The following is a 17,481-nucleotide window of genomic DNA, read 5'->3' as shown; positions in this document are numbered from 1 at the left end:
AAACCATCATGCGCCACCTTTCGATTCCGGTAAAGATTTGTAGAAAATCTAAAATCTAATAAAACCTTGATTAAACACTGATTAAACAGATATTCCTCCCTCCTTGGTTCTTTAGTCTTTCTCACCACTGATTAAATTAAACAGACCCATATATTTTGTCCAAATTCCAGAAATTAAGCACTTTTTTCGAGTAGCCTTTAATTTCTTTTTGCAGGATAAGTTTCTCACACCACCCCCATGTGCCTTCCATCACAAGTTCAAATTTTTAATCGCTATTCCATTTGCACTTGGTACTTTTTTTGTCTGTGATGTTCTTGTGGTAGTTGCTCTTGCTGCTTTTGGCTGGTTAATTGAATCATTGCAGAGTTTTGAATGATGTGTGCTTTATGCAAAGACGCCTTTTAGACTTGTCAAATTAATTGGGTTTTGTGCTTGACTAACTTGCTTTATACCACAAGTACTTTTTCTTCTTTCTTTTTTTTCGTGGCTACTGTTAATTGTGCTAAAGACTGTACTTTTTACTGTTTTTATATGTAGAAAGACAAGGTTTTGAATTGAGGGTTTTGTATTTGTGGTTCAAATTTGTGTTTTTTGTGTTAAAGTTCAGATTTTTGAGGGTCTTGTTGAAGTGTTTTGACGACCTGTGCTGAAAAGAGGTGGAGTTGGAGAAAATTGAGGGAGCAAAAATAGAAGAGTTTTGAGTTCTGGGGTGGCCATAAGCCTGTAACTCCTCATGGATTACTTAGATTGCAGGAAGTTTGAACTTTTTCTGGTTTTCTTGGCGGTTTTTGCTGTACCAACTTGCAGGGGATTCACAGACATTCGTGATGGTGAGAATCACAGACGCCACCCATTTTTTCCATTTATGTTTTCCAGTGTGTTTATTTTCGAGTCTTTGTATCTGCATGTGCTTATTCTCGACTTAAATTGAGTATTTTGCCCGTATTTTTGATGTTGATGAAATCTACATGCTAGTTTCTGATTTGGTATTTCATGTATTTCAACTTAATCTTAATTAGACGTTTAATTTTAATAATGCCTTTTCGTCTCCTTTTTTTATTCCTTCCTAATGTGTTATCTTCTGATAGTGTTCTTGTGTTAGTCTATGCAATTAACAGTTTATATGCTGCTTTGGGCAACCCACCGCTCGCCGGGTGGCTTCCAGTTGGTGGGGACCCATGTGGGTTTGCTTGGCAAGGAGTGCAGTGTGTCAATGCCAATATTACTGCTATGTATGAATCAATGCTCTTCTCACTTTTAAGGCCTTGTGATGCGCTACCGTGACAAATTCTGGTTTCTGACCTTCATTTTTGGTTGGAATTGACAGTAATCTTAATGGCCTGAATTTGGGAGGCGAACTCAGTAATGACTTGGGCTCCTTTGCTTCCATAATACAAGTGTAAGTACCTTTTTCTGTGAAAGTCCAAAAATTGAATTTTACCGCTTCTCAAGTTAGGCAGGTAAGTGTTATACTACTATATCTTTTGTATGAATATCATAAAGGTTGCATTTTTAGTTCATTTCTGCTCTCATGAATTGATGCATTGATAGATGCCTAAACATTCAAAAGTGTTTTTCTACTTAAGCTGACAGATATTTTTGGCTTTTGTAAAAGCAGAGACCTTGGTGCCAACCAAATTGGAGGCAGTATACCAACCAATTTGCCTTCTACTCTCCAAATCTTGTAAGTTTGACGCTTCTGTCTCACCTCATTCATAATATAGCTGAAAGGAATATAAACTTTATTGAAGAATTAAATATGGAAGACACTAATTGACACGTTTTCTTCCCTCTTTTTGGTAGTTCTCTTTATGATAATCAGTTGAGCGGAAGCATCCCAGATAGTATATCGTTGTTGGGTCAGCTGACAGACTTGTGAGTTCCCATAAATTTGGACATGAATTTTTTACATTGCTGAGTTCTTATTGTCTTCTTTTCTCTTGAACCCCAGCTAATATTCAAATGTTATTTTCTAGGTCGCTGGGAAACAATCATTTAACAGGAGAAATTCCAGATGTCTTTCAGCAGCTTACCGGCTTGACCACTCTGTAATTCTTTTATCAAAATATACATACACTGGTACACTAAATGTCAATGGAAATTTCTTTAGCTGAAATGTTTCTTTGTTTTAGGAACTTATCTGGTAACATGCTGAGCGGCCAACTGCCTTCTTCAATGGGAAAATTATCCTCTCTTACAAAGTTGTAAGTTATTTTCTTGGATGCATTTCTTTTGAGAAAAAAACAAAGATATCATTTCCCTATTACTGGGGGAAAGGGATCATGACAACTAAGTCCAACAAAGCATATGCCTGAGAAAACGACTTTGAAAATTCATTTCAGACAAGTACTATGGGAAAACACTTGCTCAAAATAAGTTTTATCAAAGTTATTTCCAATTTAACATGATCCTTCTATTCCCTGTTTATTGTGGGAAAAGAATGCTGGAGTCATGTCGTCTACTTGAATTTGGAAGCAAATAGTCTGAAAAGAAAGAGAGCCTGTTTCAGTGAAAATCCAAGACACATCACTACTAATAGGAGCAATTAAACAGAGAAGTTTATGGTAAAAATTTGTGCATGTGGATGAAAAGTATTAGAAAGTACTTCCGCGGAAATTTAATCACACATAGAGGCTTAAAGAAACGGAATAAATAGGTTAAAAATGTTGATTACATCAAGGATCTTCTTTGCTTTTAGCATTCTACAGTCTATTTTCTTGTTATTTGCAGGTACTTGCAAGAGAATCAGCTTTCTGGGACTCTTGATGTTCTAGAAGATCTTCCTTTGACTGATTTGTAATCCTCTCACCTTAACTTTCAAATCAATTATTGGCTTCAAGTAAATTGCGTTTTGCTAGATTATTTAATTTGGCGTGTCTTCAATGTTGTGCAGAAATATAGAGAATAACCTCTTCTCTGGGCCGGTTCCTGAGAAATTAAAGAATATACCAAACTTCAGGTGAAAAGTATAATCAATTTTTTTTTTTTTTTAAATTTATGGTGCTACATGTTATTGTGTGTTTTTTTAATATACAGTTTATTCTTCTTGTGGATTTGTTGATTTCTAATTTACTGAGTGTAACGACTTAAGATCATCATGCTCCCTCAGTTTGCTGTAGCAAGCTTTATCAAGCAACATCATAAAATTGATTTCTGTGGGGCAGAGCTCAAATTTGAATGAAACCTCTAACAAACAGGAAACAATATCCAATACTAGCCTGCTACAATTGGAACTGATGTTGCAGGATTATGGTTGACTACAAATGTTCTTGATTGATATGTTTCTGCAAAAAGATAAGCTAATAAAGACATTGAACCACTTTAAGAGATGGAGACGTAATGTTGACACGTGCTTTACCTTGTGACCGTGTCAAAACGATAGATGCTTGCACTAGTCATTTTATTTGGCTGAACTATTCTTTTTGGACAAAAAGGGTATCTTTAGTACTTCATTTGTCCAGTGTTCCTTCTCATGCTACTGGTTCCAGCCACTTCAGCCAAAAAATCAAATGTAATTCCATGTGTTTTCATCTTGTTTCTCGTATCCCATTTCTTACTTCTCTACTTCCCTATCACAGTTGTCCTTCTCTTCTCCATCTCACCTCCTCACTTGTTTTTGGTCTTTCTGTTTACTGCAGTTAGATGGCTTGGCTATGAAGAGTTGAAGTCAGTAGCCTGTATGGCTCTGTAGCTAGCGGTTGATCTGTTATATGAACTATTTTTTCATTTAGTATTTGTTTTGACTGCTTAAGGGACTCGAGTCCAAAATAATATTATCTAGTACCAATACTAACATGTTTCTATAGCACCATCCAAAACCACCATGAGAGGAACTGACATACTTATTAGGATTCTAACGCCACATATATAATTGTTATTGATAATAATACAGGCTTGTAATGTTTAGATTAAGCTAGAGACTCTTATATGCAAAAGTGTGGAGTTTTTGGGAGTCTCAATCTATCACTATCCAAGACATTGTTGGTTCATCAGTTGACTTTTAGTTTTGTGATGCAGAAAAGCTGGAAACCCTTTCAACACCTCAATTATTCCATCACCACCTGTCTCATCCCCATCACCATCTTCATCACCATCACCATCTGAGGCATCTCCTCCCGAATTAGCCCCAGTGCAGCAAGCAACTGGACCATCACTGCAATGGTCTTCACAGACTGGAAGCACCAGAGGCACAACTAAGACGTCTAAAAGCATTTCATGGATTGCTATTGCAGGAATCCTTTTCATCATAGTACTTGCATTGGGGATGTGTCTTCTCCTGTGTTGGTGCTGCAAGAGGAGGGAAGTGGCTGGGAAAATAGCCAAGCGGCATGAAGCATATCCACATCATGGCGCCAGTGCAAACTACAAGGAAGATCACTCATTGCGAAAGCCTGATTATCAAGTAGAGAAAGGTGAATAGTTTTCCATGATGAAAACCTCCGGTCCTTGTTAGTAATTTATGCTTTATTAAGCTTTTAAGTTGTTACTGCATGACTGACATCTTTAGGGCTCTGAGTAGTGACAAAAGAAGCAGTTACAAGGCCAACAATGACCTCATTAGAAGCAAAGCAGGACAAGAGTGCCAACCGTAAGAACGCATTTAAAAAGCAGGAGGATCACAGAATCGACATAACATGGGTGGATTCAAGTGGGACAGATTCAAGTGTTCGACCACCGCCACCACCTGCTTTTCCACTTCTGCCTTCAGAGAGGATCATTGCAGATCCTATTTTGCCTTTGATAAACCCTAGTGGACGTACTATTGATTCTGTGAATTCTGTGAAGACATTCTTTATTGCATCTCTTCAACAATATACGGATAGCTTCTCTCAGGAAAATCTTGTCGGAAAAGGCATGTTGGGCACAGTGTATAAAGCTAAGCTTCCCAATGGAAAGGTAAGTACTGATGGCTATGTTGCATGGACTCTCTGGATAAAATTATCTGTACAAAAAGTCAGATGTCCATGCTTTTTAATTAATTCTCTCAACCAAAGGAATTAGGAGGTGATGACCTTCTCCAGTACCCATATTAATGTTATGTAAAGTAAAACAGAAGAAACAATCTATTGTTCGATGATTGCATCCCTCTACTGAATGCCATCTTTTTCTGTTGATTTTGACTTTCCATTTCTGAATTTTCAATCAAAGTAAATTCTTAAGTCATTTGACATGTTTTTGCATGGTTACGCATCTGACATATGCAACGAGCGTATCTGATGTGTGTTTCTCACACTTAAAGTAGTCTAAACGCGTTGTTATGCCAATAGTTTTACTAGAATAGGAGTTCTGCCCATAACCTTTGTCCTGCAAATTGATGAATAAAAGGAAAAGCAAGTAATCTATCTAGCATAGAATATCTCTAAAGGGAGATCTCAGGCTGCCCTAACCTGTCTATACTTGTTCTTCTTTTGCTTATACAACTGCACCATTATGCTGACTTTATCTTATTGCTTCAATGAACTGTTTTAATTGTTAGTTGCTGGCTGTCAAGAAACTCGACACTGCAACATCCAGGCATCAAAACGACAGAGACTTCATTCATCTAGTTTCTAATATTGCTAAACTTCAGCATGCGAACATAATCCAGCTTGTGGGCTACTGTGCGGAGCACAGACAATGGATGCTTGTATACGAGTATTGTGAAAATGGAACACTTCATGAAGCACTACACTTGGATGATGAAATCAATAAAAGGCTTTCTTGGAGTACTCGCATCCACTTGGCCCTTCAAGCAGCTAGAGCCTTGGAGTAAGTTGATAAGTACTAATTGATTATGAGAATAACAAACAAGGAAGTTGTACCAGAAAGATGATTACTGGCCAATAGTTTATTGTTTGTGCATTTGAACTCGACTGATATGTTGCACACATTGAATACATAAACAAATGTTAGCTTTATACACCATCTCCTCGGCTCCTGTCGCATGTACCATTCTGTTGTTGTGCATACTTAGCATATTAGCTCCAATCTTCTATTTGCATGACTGAGAGTTTTCTTGCTGTTTCATTGTAAAGGTATCTGCATGAAGTTTGTCAACCGCCAATTGTTCACCAGAACTTCAAGTCTGCTAATATCCTCCTAGACAATGAGCTTTCTGTATATGTTTCAGACTCTGGTTTGGCGCCTCTACTATCATCTAATTCAATGGCTGAGGTATCATTATTGCAACACCTTAGTCACCTTAAAATTTACATTAGGAGGAAGTCTCAGTTTGTCATGTCAGAAAGAAACCTGTTTAAACTATTTACTTGCCTTGTAACTTTAATTAACCAATGCACATGTAGTTGCTTCTTGTTGAGTGTAGAGTTTTTCTGATCATCAGTATGTTTACCAGCTGCAAGCTTGTGGATATGGTGGCCCTGAACTTGAATCAGGAAGCTATACACATCACAGTGATGTTTACAGCTTTGGAGTTGTTATGTTAGAGCTTCTCACAGGAAGAAAATCTTATGACAGGTTAATAATCCTGGAGTAGAACCTAAACATGAGTTTAACTATCAAAAATTTGATTCAGAATTGAGAAAAAACTAATCAGTAGCCATTGGAACTTAAACATTCAGGTCACGTCCTCGAGGGGAGCAATTTTTGGTCAGATGGGCAATTCCTCGGCTTCATGACATAGATACATTGTCAAGAATGGTTGATCCTTCTCTAAATGGTGTATATTCTTCAAAATCTTTATCGCGTTTTGCTGATATAATTTCCTTGTGCATTCAGGTGAGTTCCTCCATTGGTGGTTCTTTTTTCTTCTTCTATATCTAGTGCTTTCAATAAAGTTTTAAAGATTAGAAGTACCAGATTTATCATACTTAATGACATGACCTGCGTGAAAATCATTACACAGTATGTTGAGCATTACCATTCACTTATACGTACGATGGCTAGTGTGCCTTGCTTTGGTTTCACATATAATTCAATAGCGGACCCAAGATTGATTTTGTCCTAAGAATACACTCTTCTAGGAGGGAATCAGCACCAGTCCACTTGGATCTTTTGGAGAAGCTCGATGAGGAAGAGTTAGCTTAGATTTTTTTGTTCATTTTACTAAAGAAGTCTTCCATTGAACGAGAACTTTTCGAGTTCTACACTGACCGAAAGAACAGCTAACAACAACTAAACATGTTTTAACTGATGCAACTATTTGATATTTTTCTCCTGATGTAACTTCATTGTTGGAAAATGCAGCCGGAGCCAGAATTCAGACCGCCCATGTCAGAAATTGTCCAGAACCTCTTACAAATGGTACAAAGGAATTCTTGAACAAGGGATGAGACCCTACAATCTCTTTTGTGAAGCTCTTGGTGGCATAAGAGTTGAATTCCGAACGTTCTCTTTGTTCTGCTAACCAGTCGTGCATGATGACACATATAAGAAGTAGCTTTTGTGAAACTCTTCTTCTAAAACCTTGCTTTCCTGCTTTTTTGTACGTGAAGCCACAATTTTTCTGATCCAATTCTTTAATTTTTTTTTTCCTTGGCCCCTAATTGTATTCATCAATTGGGTAGGATATTGATGAGATGTATATTTGTTTTCTTTGCACTTCAATTGCTTAAAAACCATAACTTGGACCAACCCAAGTGTATTAACATACACGAGTTTTATGGGATGATCTGTTGCTTTGTTTGGATTGTGAATTATTTGTCAAATTACATCTGCTTACGTCATCATTACAATTTCCAACACACCTTTTTATCTTCTCAATTATCTTTTTATCTCACATACATCACATCACAAAAAGTGTTACAGTAAAAATATCTCAAATAATTCACAATCCAAACAAACCCACAGTATCTACATGGAACATTATTGTATATGACGGTCTTGTTCCCAATACACAATCCAATCCAACAAACCTTTAATTACCTTCTTCCACTGGTTTCCAAACGCCATGGAATTCACAGTAAATCTAGTGCGTTTAGTTTAAAGTCAACTCCCAGTCCTTGGGAATGGTCACATCATACTTTCAGCAATGTTTAATCACACCATTTGAGTTAATAGAAAAGAAAAATAAAAATGGTCCAACACAATTAGAAATTACTCAAGAATGATTGATTGTATACACCATAATCTTCTTTTATTTAGTGTAACCTATAAGGTCCTCATTGAAACTCATAAATTAAACTACTTAATCATAAGTTGAACCAAGCCCCTCTCGGCTTATTAAGGTTCAAAGATGAATCAAATTCAGTTTGATAAGAGCTCATTTAAATTTGGTTTGCTAATTAATTAAGTCAAAATTGAACAATATTTTATGTGTGATGATAATATTTAAATTCGATAGAAAAAAAAAAGACTTGTTTAAATTCAATTTGACAAATAAGCAAACTAAATTTGAACAAAATCTTAAACTCATTAAAATAATTAAATAAGGTTAAATGGTAGAGTGTTTGGTTTGATTAAAATCTTTAACCCCTATCACCTGCTGACACTCGGTCCGAGTTGATAAGCATTATGGTCAAGATCTATTCAGAACCGGAAATTCCAAAGCTGATTACGCTAACTTCAATCCGACGTCGTCTTACTTGTCTTTCTCCCCTGTTTCCTGCAAAAACTAAAAACAGGCCAGCAGCGGCTGACTGGGCTCAAGTCTGGTCCTTCTGTTCAAGTCTTTCTTTCCTCCATTAATTTTACCCCAAAAATTTCCTTCCTCATCCTTCTCGGCATCTCAACACTTGGAAAAAAAAAAATTAACAGACCAAATTAAGAGCTGCTAAATATTCCCAGTTTTTCTTTCCCTTCTTCTTCATCCATTCTGGTCCCTCGACACTGGGCCCCACACTTCTCCAGGTTCCCCTCTTCTCTCTCTCTCTCTCTCTCTCTCTCTCTCTCTCACACACACACACACACACACACACACAATTGCTAACACTGGAAGCATTTACACGGCGCTAAATACTTTTACCTAAATATTTAGCTATTTACGTATACAGATATAAGTAGACATTGATCGAGACGTTTATTCTATGTTCATACAGATTCTGATTATTTTGTGTTTGATATCAATAAAAATTTAAAATTTGCCTTTATACTGCTTTGATTCACTTGGTAATTCGCACGTGTATGAGCAATCAAGCATGCAGGTGAATTTTTTATTTATCTAATTACTTTTCTTGATTTGCAGGTCTTGGGATTCAGGAATTTTGGAGCTAGGGTTTCGTTTTTTCAGTTAAAAATTGGATTTTTTTCCAGCTCTTGTCTTTTAGGTAAAGTTTTCAATTTTATCTGTTCTTTGTCTTTTGCTTGCTGTAATTTTTAGGGAGAAAGGGACTTTGTTTGTTTAATGCTGCATTTGAAATAGTTTACTTGGGCTTTTAGTGGCCTGAATTGAAAGGCCTCAATGTAGGCTGAGCATCTGGTTTCAGTTTTTCTTTTTTCCTCTTTTTTTTTTTTTTTCCATTTCATATGTTCATCTCTGCAAAGAGTTTATGGTTTGGTGCTGTTTTCTGCATTTAATGCGGTGAACATAATTGGTTGTAGTTAAATTAGTGATTTTTGGTAGTTGTTGAGTGTACTTTACTGGAGCTCGGCAAACATGCAAGTACTTTCTTTGGGGATACTGAATCTTCTAATTGTTGATTCAGTGCATAGTGATGGCTGGTCAACCTATTTATTTAGATAAATCTTTGATGATTCTGCTCTAGCTTTTCTTTAGCTTTGTTGTCGTTTCAAAATGCTTATCGTGTTTCTCACACATTCACACATTTGTTAGTTTCATATCTTGTCATCTGCCTTTTCTTATTTTTTGTGTGCACACCTCTTTAAATGGTTGCCTTTTCAGGTTGATCGTTTCCTCAGTCAGCATGTGACGCTACCATTAAGTTTCTTATTGAAGATTTTTTCATGGATCATTCGCGGTCAATTGCCGGTGCTGGTGAGGATAATGTAGGGATTCCTGATGATCTGCGTTGCAAGAGGTCAGATGGCAAACAATGGAGATGTACCGCAATGTCCATGCCTGATAAAACTGTATGTGAAAAGCACTACATACAGGCAAAGAAAAGGGCTGCCAATTCCGCACTAAAAGCTAGTATGAAGAAGAAAAGGAAACCTATAGGTGAAAGTGATAATTACTACGAGAGTAAGAGTGATGATATGGATGTACCCCTTGTTAATTCCATAGCTGGGGACTATTCTGGTTCAGTCTCTGGGAAGAAGAACAAAGAAAAATTACCAAAAACGCAGAGGAATTATTCACCTGAAGCACCTTCAACAAGGAGTCTTACCCTTCGGAGTTCTCTCAAGTCAAATGATGAATTACAAAGGGATGGTATTATGCATGAAGACAATCGAAGATCATACAAGACACCACCACCTCCTACAATCGATTCATCTAGAAGCAGATCACAGAAGATGTTTGATTCTAGTCCAATGACAGTGAGTCAATATTTTGGTTGTTGCAATGTACTAAAGATTAGTTGCTTTTACCTTAAAATTTCTCATCAGACATGTAAAACAGTGTTAAGAAGATACATAGCATACTTGTTAGGTGGAAACCATGATACGTATTGTTCATCAACTAGTTTGCGTCCTAGTGAGTTTTCGATCAAAGACTAATCTTAGGTCATGGAATTTTCTTTTATCCATGGAACATTTCTTGTAATCAAGGTTAACTTGGAAATTTCTTATCATGACTGTATAGATATGGCATACATTCTTTAGGATAACTATGAGTTAGTACTTTGGATATTTGTGGATTCCACTTTGTGTCTATTTTTGGGTAAGTATGGTCTATTTTTGTGTCTGTTTTTGGATGTCGGTTTATGATATTAGAAGCCTAAAAGCTGTAGTCAGCATGGCAAAACAATATAAATAAATGAAGAGAAAATTCTCAAAAACAATAGTTACCCGGTAAACAAGCCTACAAATGAATGTGCTTTGATCCTCATGATGTATGGTATGTCTACTTAGGATTCTTTTTTCCACTGTGCAATTGTATAGCTCTCTTTTTAGGCCATATTAAATTGCTGATGGAGCAAAAACATGAGTAATTATTAAATACCAAAAAAAAAGTATTGTTTGGATGAAGTGAATGTCAAAAAAATTTGGATAAAAATTGTTTCCAACTTAAAATTGCCGAGTCAATCTCTTTGATAATTCTGGCTTGGTCAAATTTGTTCTTGTCGACAGATTATCTTTCTTGCAAGCATGTGTTCTATGTTACTCATGATTACCACCTTACATAATAGGAAACTTCTGAAGGAAGCTCAGAATCTTCTGATGATACTGGCGGGCAACCTTGCCATCAGTGCAGAAGAAATGATAGAGACAGGGTGATTTGGTGCCTTAAATGTGATAGGAGAGGATATTGTGATATCTGCATTTCAACATGGTAGTCAGAACCTTCTTCCAGGAGAAATTTTTTTTTTCTGAAATGAAATGTTACTAGCCTAACCATTAAGTTCTGATCTATCAGGTACTCTGACATCCCAGTGGAAGAAATTCAGAGGGTTTGTCCAGCATGTCGTGGTAGTTGCAGTTGCAAGGTGTGTTTACGAGGAGATAATTTGATAAAGGTATAGGTCTTTTTGCTGATGCTGCTATTCATAAGTTCTTCCACTCTGTAAAATATAGCATTCTCCACAAGCAGATGTTACTTCTCACAAGAATGCAATTTTATCTAAGTGCAGGCAAAGATACGGGAGATACCTATACAAGACAAATTGCAGTATCTTTACTGCCTATTATCTGCTGTGCTTCCTGTTGTTAATCAGATCCATCATGAGCAGAATGCTGAGGTTGAGCTGGAAAAGAGGCTACATGGTCAGATGTTTGGGTTGTTTTAGTTAGATCTGGTGTCCATTTTTCTACATCTTATGTCTAACAAACCTCAGTATTTCACATCTTTTTTTGCAGGAAATATAGATCTTGCCAGGACCAAATTGAATGCAGATGAGCAGATGTGCTGGTACTGTTAACAACATTGTGTTTATTTGCTTTTATTCTTTTCTTAGAGATCCAATCTGCTTGATTGATGTGTACATGTTTCTAGGTATACCAATGCACTTTGTGTATGTACAGACAACTGTTTAACAATTCCTTATTTTCTCTGCAGTAACTTTTGCAGGATCCCTGTAATCGATTACCATAGACATTGTCCAAATTGCTTGTATGATCTTTGTCTTAGCTGCTGCAAAGACATTAGAGAAGCATCCAGGCTTGTTGTTGAGGTAAAGATGGAAAATCAGATAGCAGGTGAAAGTAATGACAGAGAAAGTGCATTGGAGCAAGTTGAATTATCTAATGTCCAACTGAATTTGCTCAGAAAGTACTCTGGTTGGAGAGCTCAGAGGGAGGGCAACATTCGATGTCCACCACGGGAGTATGGGGGATGTGGTTGCTCGTCATTAGTACTAAAGCGCATCTTCAAGATGAACTGGGTTGCTAAACTGGTAAAAAATGCTGAAGAAATGGTTGGTGGATGTAGAGTTTATGATTCTGGCAGTGAGGAAAGAACGGGATTTGATCTCAGGCTTTTCCAGGCGGCACATAGAGAGAATGATAGCGACAACTGTCTATACCATCCATCAGCCCAAGATATCAAGACTGAAGGGATTGGGGACTTCAGAATCCACTGGAGTCGAGGAGAGCCTGTTATTGTTAAGGAAGTTTGTGATACTTCCTTAATGACAATTTGGGATCCCGAGGTTCTACTGAGAGGAATTAGAGAGACTGCAGAAGAGAAACTTAAGGATGCAAATAGAACTGTAAAGGCAATCGACTGTTTTAATTGGACTGAGGTAAATTTCCAGTGAATTAAGCTGCAAATTAACAGCAATAAAACTCCATTCCCCCCCCCCCCCCAAGCAGCAAATAAAAAAGTCATCTATACTTCCATTTATGGGTTCTCTTCTCCACATTTTGCATGTCCCTCTCTTATGGATCAATATAATAGCAGGTTGATATTGAACTGAGTCAGTTCATTAAGGGATACTCAGAGGGTAGATTTCATGAAAATGGTCGACCAGAAACGTTAAAGTTGAAGGATTGGCCGTCTCCAAGTTCTTCAGAAGAGTTTTTAATGTACCAGAGACCTGACTTTATAATTAAGCTTCCCTTGCTAGAATTTATCCATTCGAAGTGGGGGCTTCTAAATGTTGCAGCAAAATTGCCTCATTATTCATTGCAGAATGATGTAGGCCCTAAAATTCAGATTTCATATGGAACATGCAAAGAACTCGATAGAGGTGATTCTGTGGAGAAGCTTCGGCTTAATATGCGTGATGTGGTAAGTGCTATATATTGCATGCTTCCTGCTTTAAGTATCTAGTTCCATTTGAGAACTGTTTCTGATTTTCCCTTGGGGTGGGGGGTGGAGTTGTATATTTTTAGGGCTTGTTATCATTTGATTATTTCAGCCGATTTTATATTCTATTTTTTTATAATCAGTTTTTTTTAAAGGTTCTTGTTTGCTTTTGCATCTAATAGTAAAAAAAGCTAAAAGTTAGAATCTAGCCAAGAGTAGCTTTAGCTGATTCTGATTATTTTCAATATTCGCTTTCCATAATCAGACTTCACAAAATCTTCAGCAAACTAGAACAAGCTGTTGGATGATTGCATTGGATATGATTTGTATTGTAAAAATTTAGTACACAGACAAATTATGATCCAATTAATTACTTTGTTTTTGGTTTTGTGACTTACAAGAAAATATTATTTTTTAAGTCCTTGTTTTGTTATTTTATCTTTTCCTTTTGGTGGGGCAAAGGATGCGTGGTTTGCTCTTAACTCCTATTGCTTGGTGTGTCAATGTTGTCGATTGATCAATGATTTGGATTACCATTCCCCTACTTTAATTAGGTCTTCCTACTGGTACATGTAAGTGATGCTAAACTAGAACGCCGTGAGAGAACAAAGGTTGAGAAGGTACAGAAGACCGTTGCAGATTCTGAGACAAGAGAACCATCAGGTGATCCACAAATGAGCTTGAATGGTGATTCTCTGAAATCATTGACCAGTGGACAGGATAGACTGGATGAAAATCAAGATATTTTAGATCCTGATAATTATGAGGCTTTCAGGGATCAACACACTAAAGCTGCTTCTCCTACAGAAGAGGAAACAGTTAGTGGTGAGGATTTGAATGTATCTAGTGATAATAACTGTGAAAGTTCTCAACCAGGAGCACTTTGGGATGTTTTCCGCCTACAAGATGTTCCAAAGCTGATTGAGTATTTGAAAGTTCATAAGGAGTTTGAAACGCCTGACAGGGATGGGTTAGAAAATGACTTTGTGAGTTCTTTTTCCTTTTATGTTTTTGTCATTAACTTCTGAAGCTTGATAATGAAATTCACGTTGCCTAAATACACATTGCTAAATCCACTACACTGGTCTCAGGTGCGGCATCCTCTTTATGATGGCACAATTTATTTGAATAGTTATCACAAGCAAAAACTAAAGGAGGAGATTGGTGAGTCTTACACTGAGATGTTATTTTTAATTTTCTATGTCTGTTTGCTGTAGGCAATAGTATCAAGTATCTACCTAAGTAGCTTACTTGTATACTTTCTTTGAACTACATAGAGTTTCACTATGTCTGAGCATTTTTATTTTGGTTTTCTCTTTCTTCGAAGTTATCTCTCTTTCCAAGGTTTGAATAGTTTGTTTTACCACGTTGAAGTCCTCAAAAGCTTTTTTTTGGAGCTGGTATTTCTCTCAGGTTATATTAGTTTTGTTCTTTCCTCATTTTTTTTCTTTTCTTTTCTTTCTTCCTGGCATGAAATTTGGAAATGGTATAACAAGTCTGCCTTGTCAATTACCAATCTTTCTGGTGAACTAATATGTGAAATAAATGCTTGCTTATTCTCCATTGAAGGGAATGACAAAGTCTTTGTTCCATTCAAAATGGAATGTTGGCAGCATTTTTAGAGTTGTGACATATATTTAGTCTTGGACAATAAAGAGTTCTTCTAAAAAGTTTGGTTCCTAGTCATTTCTTCGTAATTTCTTGTGATATTTAGTGTTTGATTTGGACCATTATCTCCTCTTTCAATATCTCTCTGTGTCTTTGTTTGGGTTTGTTGGTATAGGATAATTTAAGGAATTATTAAATCCTTTCTCAGGAATAGAACCCTGGTCATTTGAACAGCATATGGGGGAGGCTGTCTTCATCCCAGCTGGTTGTCCTTTCCAAGTGAAAAATCTTCAGGTGAGACTAATCAAAATTTTATTTTTTTATTAATGAACCCAATTTCTTCAGGTGGATTGTAAAGACAAGAATGTCTTTTGCTTTGGCTCAAGCCAAGCTGATGCTTAGTTGATATTCATGTCATGTTAATGTAACTACCCAATTGTGTCATGAGATTATGTCCCTGGTATCATGACTACTCTTTTGTCCTGCCTGAACGCATCTCTCGGCTCCAGAGGAAATAGGACTTGCTATTAGTTTGTCCTTGTTCATGTCAATCATTATATCTCTTGGTAGTGATTCTCATTCTTTTAGCATTTCCTACAACTTGAACAAGAAGCACAAGCGGTGCTTGATGTTATGTTTTGGACTCAATGTACTTACTATAATCCCAGTTAGCTTTAGAAGGTTTTCCCATAGAATTTTTCTTGAGAACACCTATTAACAGGTTGAATTCTACTATTATTTCTTTTTGCAAAAATAGTGTTGAAGTGGTTTGGTGTTTTAAGAGTCTCTAGACAACTTTCAAAGCAGACCTTTTGCCTCAAAGACATTTTGTGACAACCTAAGAAGGTTGGTCTGCTGAGGTTACTCGTGTGTAGCATAGCAGTAAGCAAGCATATTTGAAGACTTTCCACTAAGCACCATTTTGAAACCTCGCCTTTTGGTGGAAGGTTGTGATTTTCCCAGTTTAGTGTGGCTGTCTTAGATGCTATGAGCTGCAGCACAGTCTCAGCAGCAAGGAAAGAGCTTTAAAGAACTTCATGTGATTGATTTCTCTTGTTCATTTGTCTTAAAATGGTTGTTTGGGTGAATTCAATTTCCCTTTCATAATCCTTCACTTTGTAAATTTGCAGTCCACAGTTCAGTTGGGTCTTGATTTCCTTTCTCCAGAAAGTCTAAGAGAGGCCCTTAAGTTGGCTGAAGAAATCCGTGGCCTTCCCAGTGATCATGATGCTAAGCTTCAAATACTGGAGGTAGCCGAGGAGATTTACTTCTGGTTTCCAGTGCATCTGCTTTACAGAGTCTTTCATGTGTATCGTGGTGCTTTCTCTTATACTATACTATGATGCAGGTGGGAAAGATATCATTATATGCTGCAAGCTGGGCCATTAAAGAAGTTCAGAAGTTGGTTCTTGATCCAAAGTAAGCTAATTTAAGACGTGTACTCTTTGAAGTTCTGATATTTGTTGCCCCTTCATTTTAGCATACACAATTGTACATGATTTACTAGTGTAGCTACATACTCCTTTGTGGAATCTGACATACTTTTGCTCTCTGAGCACCAATGGTCATTGATTTTTCTCCAGCTAGCCAAAATTTACAACCATAATTAGATGTGTCCTTTCTTGATGTAATTTCTACCTGGATTGTCTGATGGCAACCAAGAACTGTCGGCTTCCCCTCCTCTGGCCTCTCCCATGACTTTTGTTTGAAGAAAATTTAATAAATAAAGAAATCAAGAGTGAAAAAGACCTGGGATTTTGTACTTTCTCCTCCTTTCTGCCGGTGGTTCATTGGGACTTTATGTTTTCTGTATTGCAGACTCGGTCCTGAGCTTGGGTTTGAAGATCCAAATTTAACTGCATTGGTGTCAAAAAATTTGGAAGAGATGGTTAAGAGGAGACAGATCCCTTGTGTGTAAATTAGTGTACGAGTTTAATGTACAAGAGCAGCTAGGGAGTAATTACTCCAATACTTTTGTAGATAGTTGTGTGTATGTAGATCTTTTTGCTCCTAATTATGAAGCTCCCGGCTTTTGAAGCTTCTGGTATCCCACAGCATAAAAAGGTACTCGAGTGCCAAATAGTGTTGCCTACAACCTTGAAATGTATAATCTTGACCGAGTCAGTTTTGGACTGGCATAAATATGTATTAACTTTTTTGAGTGAATATCATGAATTTAAAGGCCCAACGTGGTCTATATTGTTCTAGGCCTTGTATACTATTGTGGGAAGGGAAAAATATGATATCTAATATTACAAGCAGGTTTTATGTCAATCATTTGATTTGTGAACTAAACATACCTGGAAGTGAAATTGACTGACTTCTTCAGGAATGCTGGCAAAGAAGCACCAAACTAACACGTCAAGTTTTGCTTTAGTTTCAAGGTGCCTGGATCCTTTGTAGAACTATAGAGTAGTAGTCTCTGTGACTGTGCGCTGTAGCAGCCGAGTCCTGTAAAATTTGAAACTTTACTCCCAAGTGTTCATCATATGGTCTGTGAACGAGCATTGAGTAGGCTTTGAACTTTGGGCATTGGTGGGAAGTCATCTAGTAAATATGAGTCGTTCTGTTTAAATAATGTAGATCGGCTATTAGTGTGAACGGTACTATTGATTAACTTAACATTGTTT

General features: G+C 37.0%; 2 protein-coding genes across 5 annotated transcripts; both read left to right on the top strand.

Moving 5' to 3' along the window:
• The first annotated feature begins 591 nt into the window (after nucleotides 1–591).
• LOC113725949 (protein STRUBBELIG-RECEPTOR FAMILY 3) lies at nucleotides 592–7,634 on the top strand. 2 transcript variants are annotated; one of them, XM_027249406.2, is made up of 16 exons: nucleotides 592–830; nucleotides 1,103–1,232; nucleotides 1,328–1,399; nucleotides 1,619–1,684; nucleotides 1,804–1,875; nucleotides 1,977–2,048; nucleotides 2,133–2,204; nucleotides 2,731–2,796; nucleotides 2,894–2,959; nucleotides 4,018–4,412; nucleotides 4,520–4,896; nucleotides 5,477–5,748; nucleotides 6,015–6,153; nucleotides 6,335–6,456; nucleotides 6,561–6,717; nucleotides 7,186–7,634. In XM_027249406.2, exons 1-16 carry the CDS (start codon nucleotides 734–736, stop codon nucleotides 7,258–7,260), a joined length of 2,250 nt encoding a protein of 749 aa, XP_027105207.2. In that variant the 5' UTR covers nucleotides 592–733; the 3' UTR covers nucleotides 7,261–7,634. The 2 variants fall into 2 exon arrangements, with proteins under 2 accessions (XP_027105207.2, XP_071930432.1); XM_072074331.1 differs by having other exon boundaries at nucleotides 6,323–6,456.
• A 944-nt stretch (nucleotides 7,635–8,578) lies between these two features.
• LOC113725948 (E3 ubiquitin-protein ligase JMJ24) lies at nucleotides 8,579–17,058 on the top strand. Of its 3 annotated transcripts, none has more exons than XM_027249405.2 (15): nucleotides 8,579–8,787; nucleotides 9,122–9,203; nucleotides 9,779–10,374; nucleotides 11,187–11,329; nucleotides 11,414–11,513; nucleotides 11,628–11,760; nucleotides 11,854–11,905; nucleotides 12,053–12,737; nucleotides 12,896–13,225; nucleotides 13,798–14,229; nucleotides 14,335–14,407; nucleotides 15,060–15,145; nucleotides 15,982–16,101; nucleotides 16,200–16,270; nucleotides 16,670–17,058. In XM_027249405.2, exons 3-15 carry the CDS (start codon nucleotides 9,841–9,843, stop codon nucleotides 16,767–16,769), a joined length of 2,859 nt encoding a protein of 952 aa, XP_027105206.1. In that variant the 5' UTR covers nucleotides 8,579–8,787; nucleotides 9,122–9,203; nucleotides 9,779–9,840; the 3' UTR covers nucleotides 16,770–17,058. The 3 variants fall into 3 exon arrangements, with proteins under 3 accessions (XP_027105206.1, XP_027105205.1, XP_071930431.1); XM_027249404.2 differs by having other exon boundaries at nucleotides 8,649–8,787; nucleotides 12,893–13,225; XM_072074330.1 differs by lacking the exons at nucleotides 8,579–8,787; nucleotides 9,122–9,203; nucleotides 9,779–10,374 and adding an exon at nucleotides 10,763–10,894 and having other exon boundaries at nucleotides 12,893–13,225.
• Nucleotides 17,059–17,481: the final 423 nt, after the last annotated feature.

This window comes from Coffea arabica, chromosome 2c (assembly GCF_036785885.1).
Source record: "Coffea arabica cultivar ET-39 chromosome 2c, Coffea Arabica ET-39 HiFi, whole genome shotgun sequence".
Taxonomy (NCBI): Eukaryota; Viridiplantae; Streptophyta; class Magnoliopsida; order Gentianales; family Rubiaceae; genus Coffea; species Coffea arabica.
This window is presented reverse-complemented; position numbering and strand designations above follow the sequence as displayed.

What these genes read in the sequence shown, in the direction of transcription:
- LOC113725948 (XM_027249404.2), top strand. Translation starts at nt 9,841, where the DNA reads ATGGATCATTCGCGGTCAATTGCCGGTGCTGGTGAGGATAATGTAGGG. An exon ending in GAGGAGATAATTTGATAAAG is followed by an intron (nt 11,514 to 11,627) that starts GTATAGGTCTTT and finishes ATCTAAGTGCAG; the next exon opens with GCAAAGATACGGGAGATACC. An exon ending in AAGTTGGTTCTTGATCCAAA is followed by an intron (nt 16,271 to 16,669) that starts GTAAGCTAATTT and finishes TCTGTATTGCAG; the next exon opens with ACTCGGTCCTGAGCTTGGGT.
- LOC113725949 (XM_072074331.1), top strand. Translation starts at nt 734, where the DNA reads ATGGATTACTTAGATTGCAGGAAGTTTGAACTTTTTCTGGTTTTCTTG. An exon ending in CCTTCTACTCTCCAAATCTT is followed by an intron (nt 1,685 to 1,803) that starts GTAAGTTTGACG and finishes TCTTTTTGGTAG; the next exon opens with TTCTCTTTATGATAATCAGT. An exon ending in TTATCCTCTCTTACAAAGTT is followed by an intron (nt 2,205 to 2,730) that starts GTAAGTTATTTT and finishes TGTTATTTGCAG; the next exon opens with GTACTTGCAAGAGAATCAGC.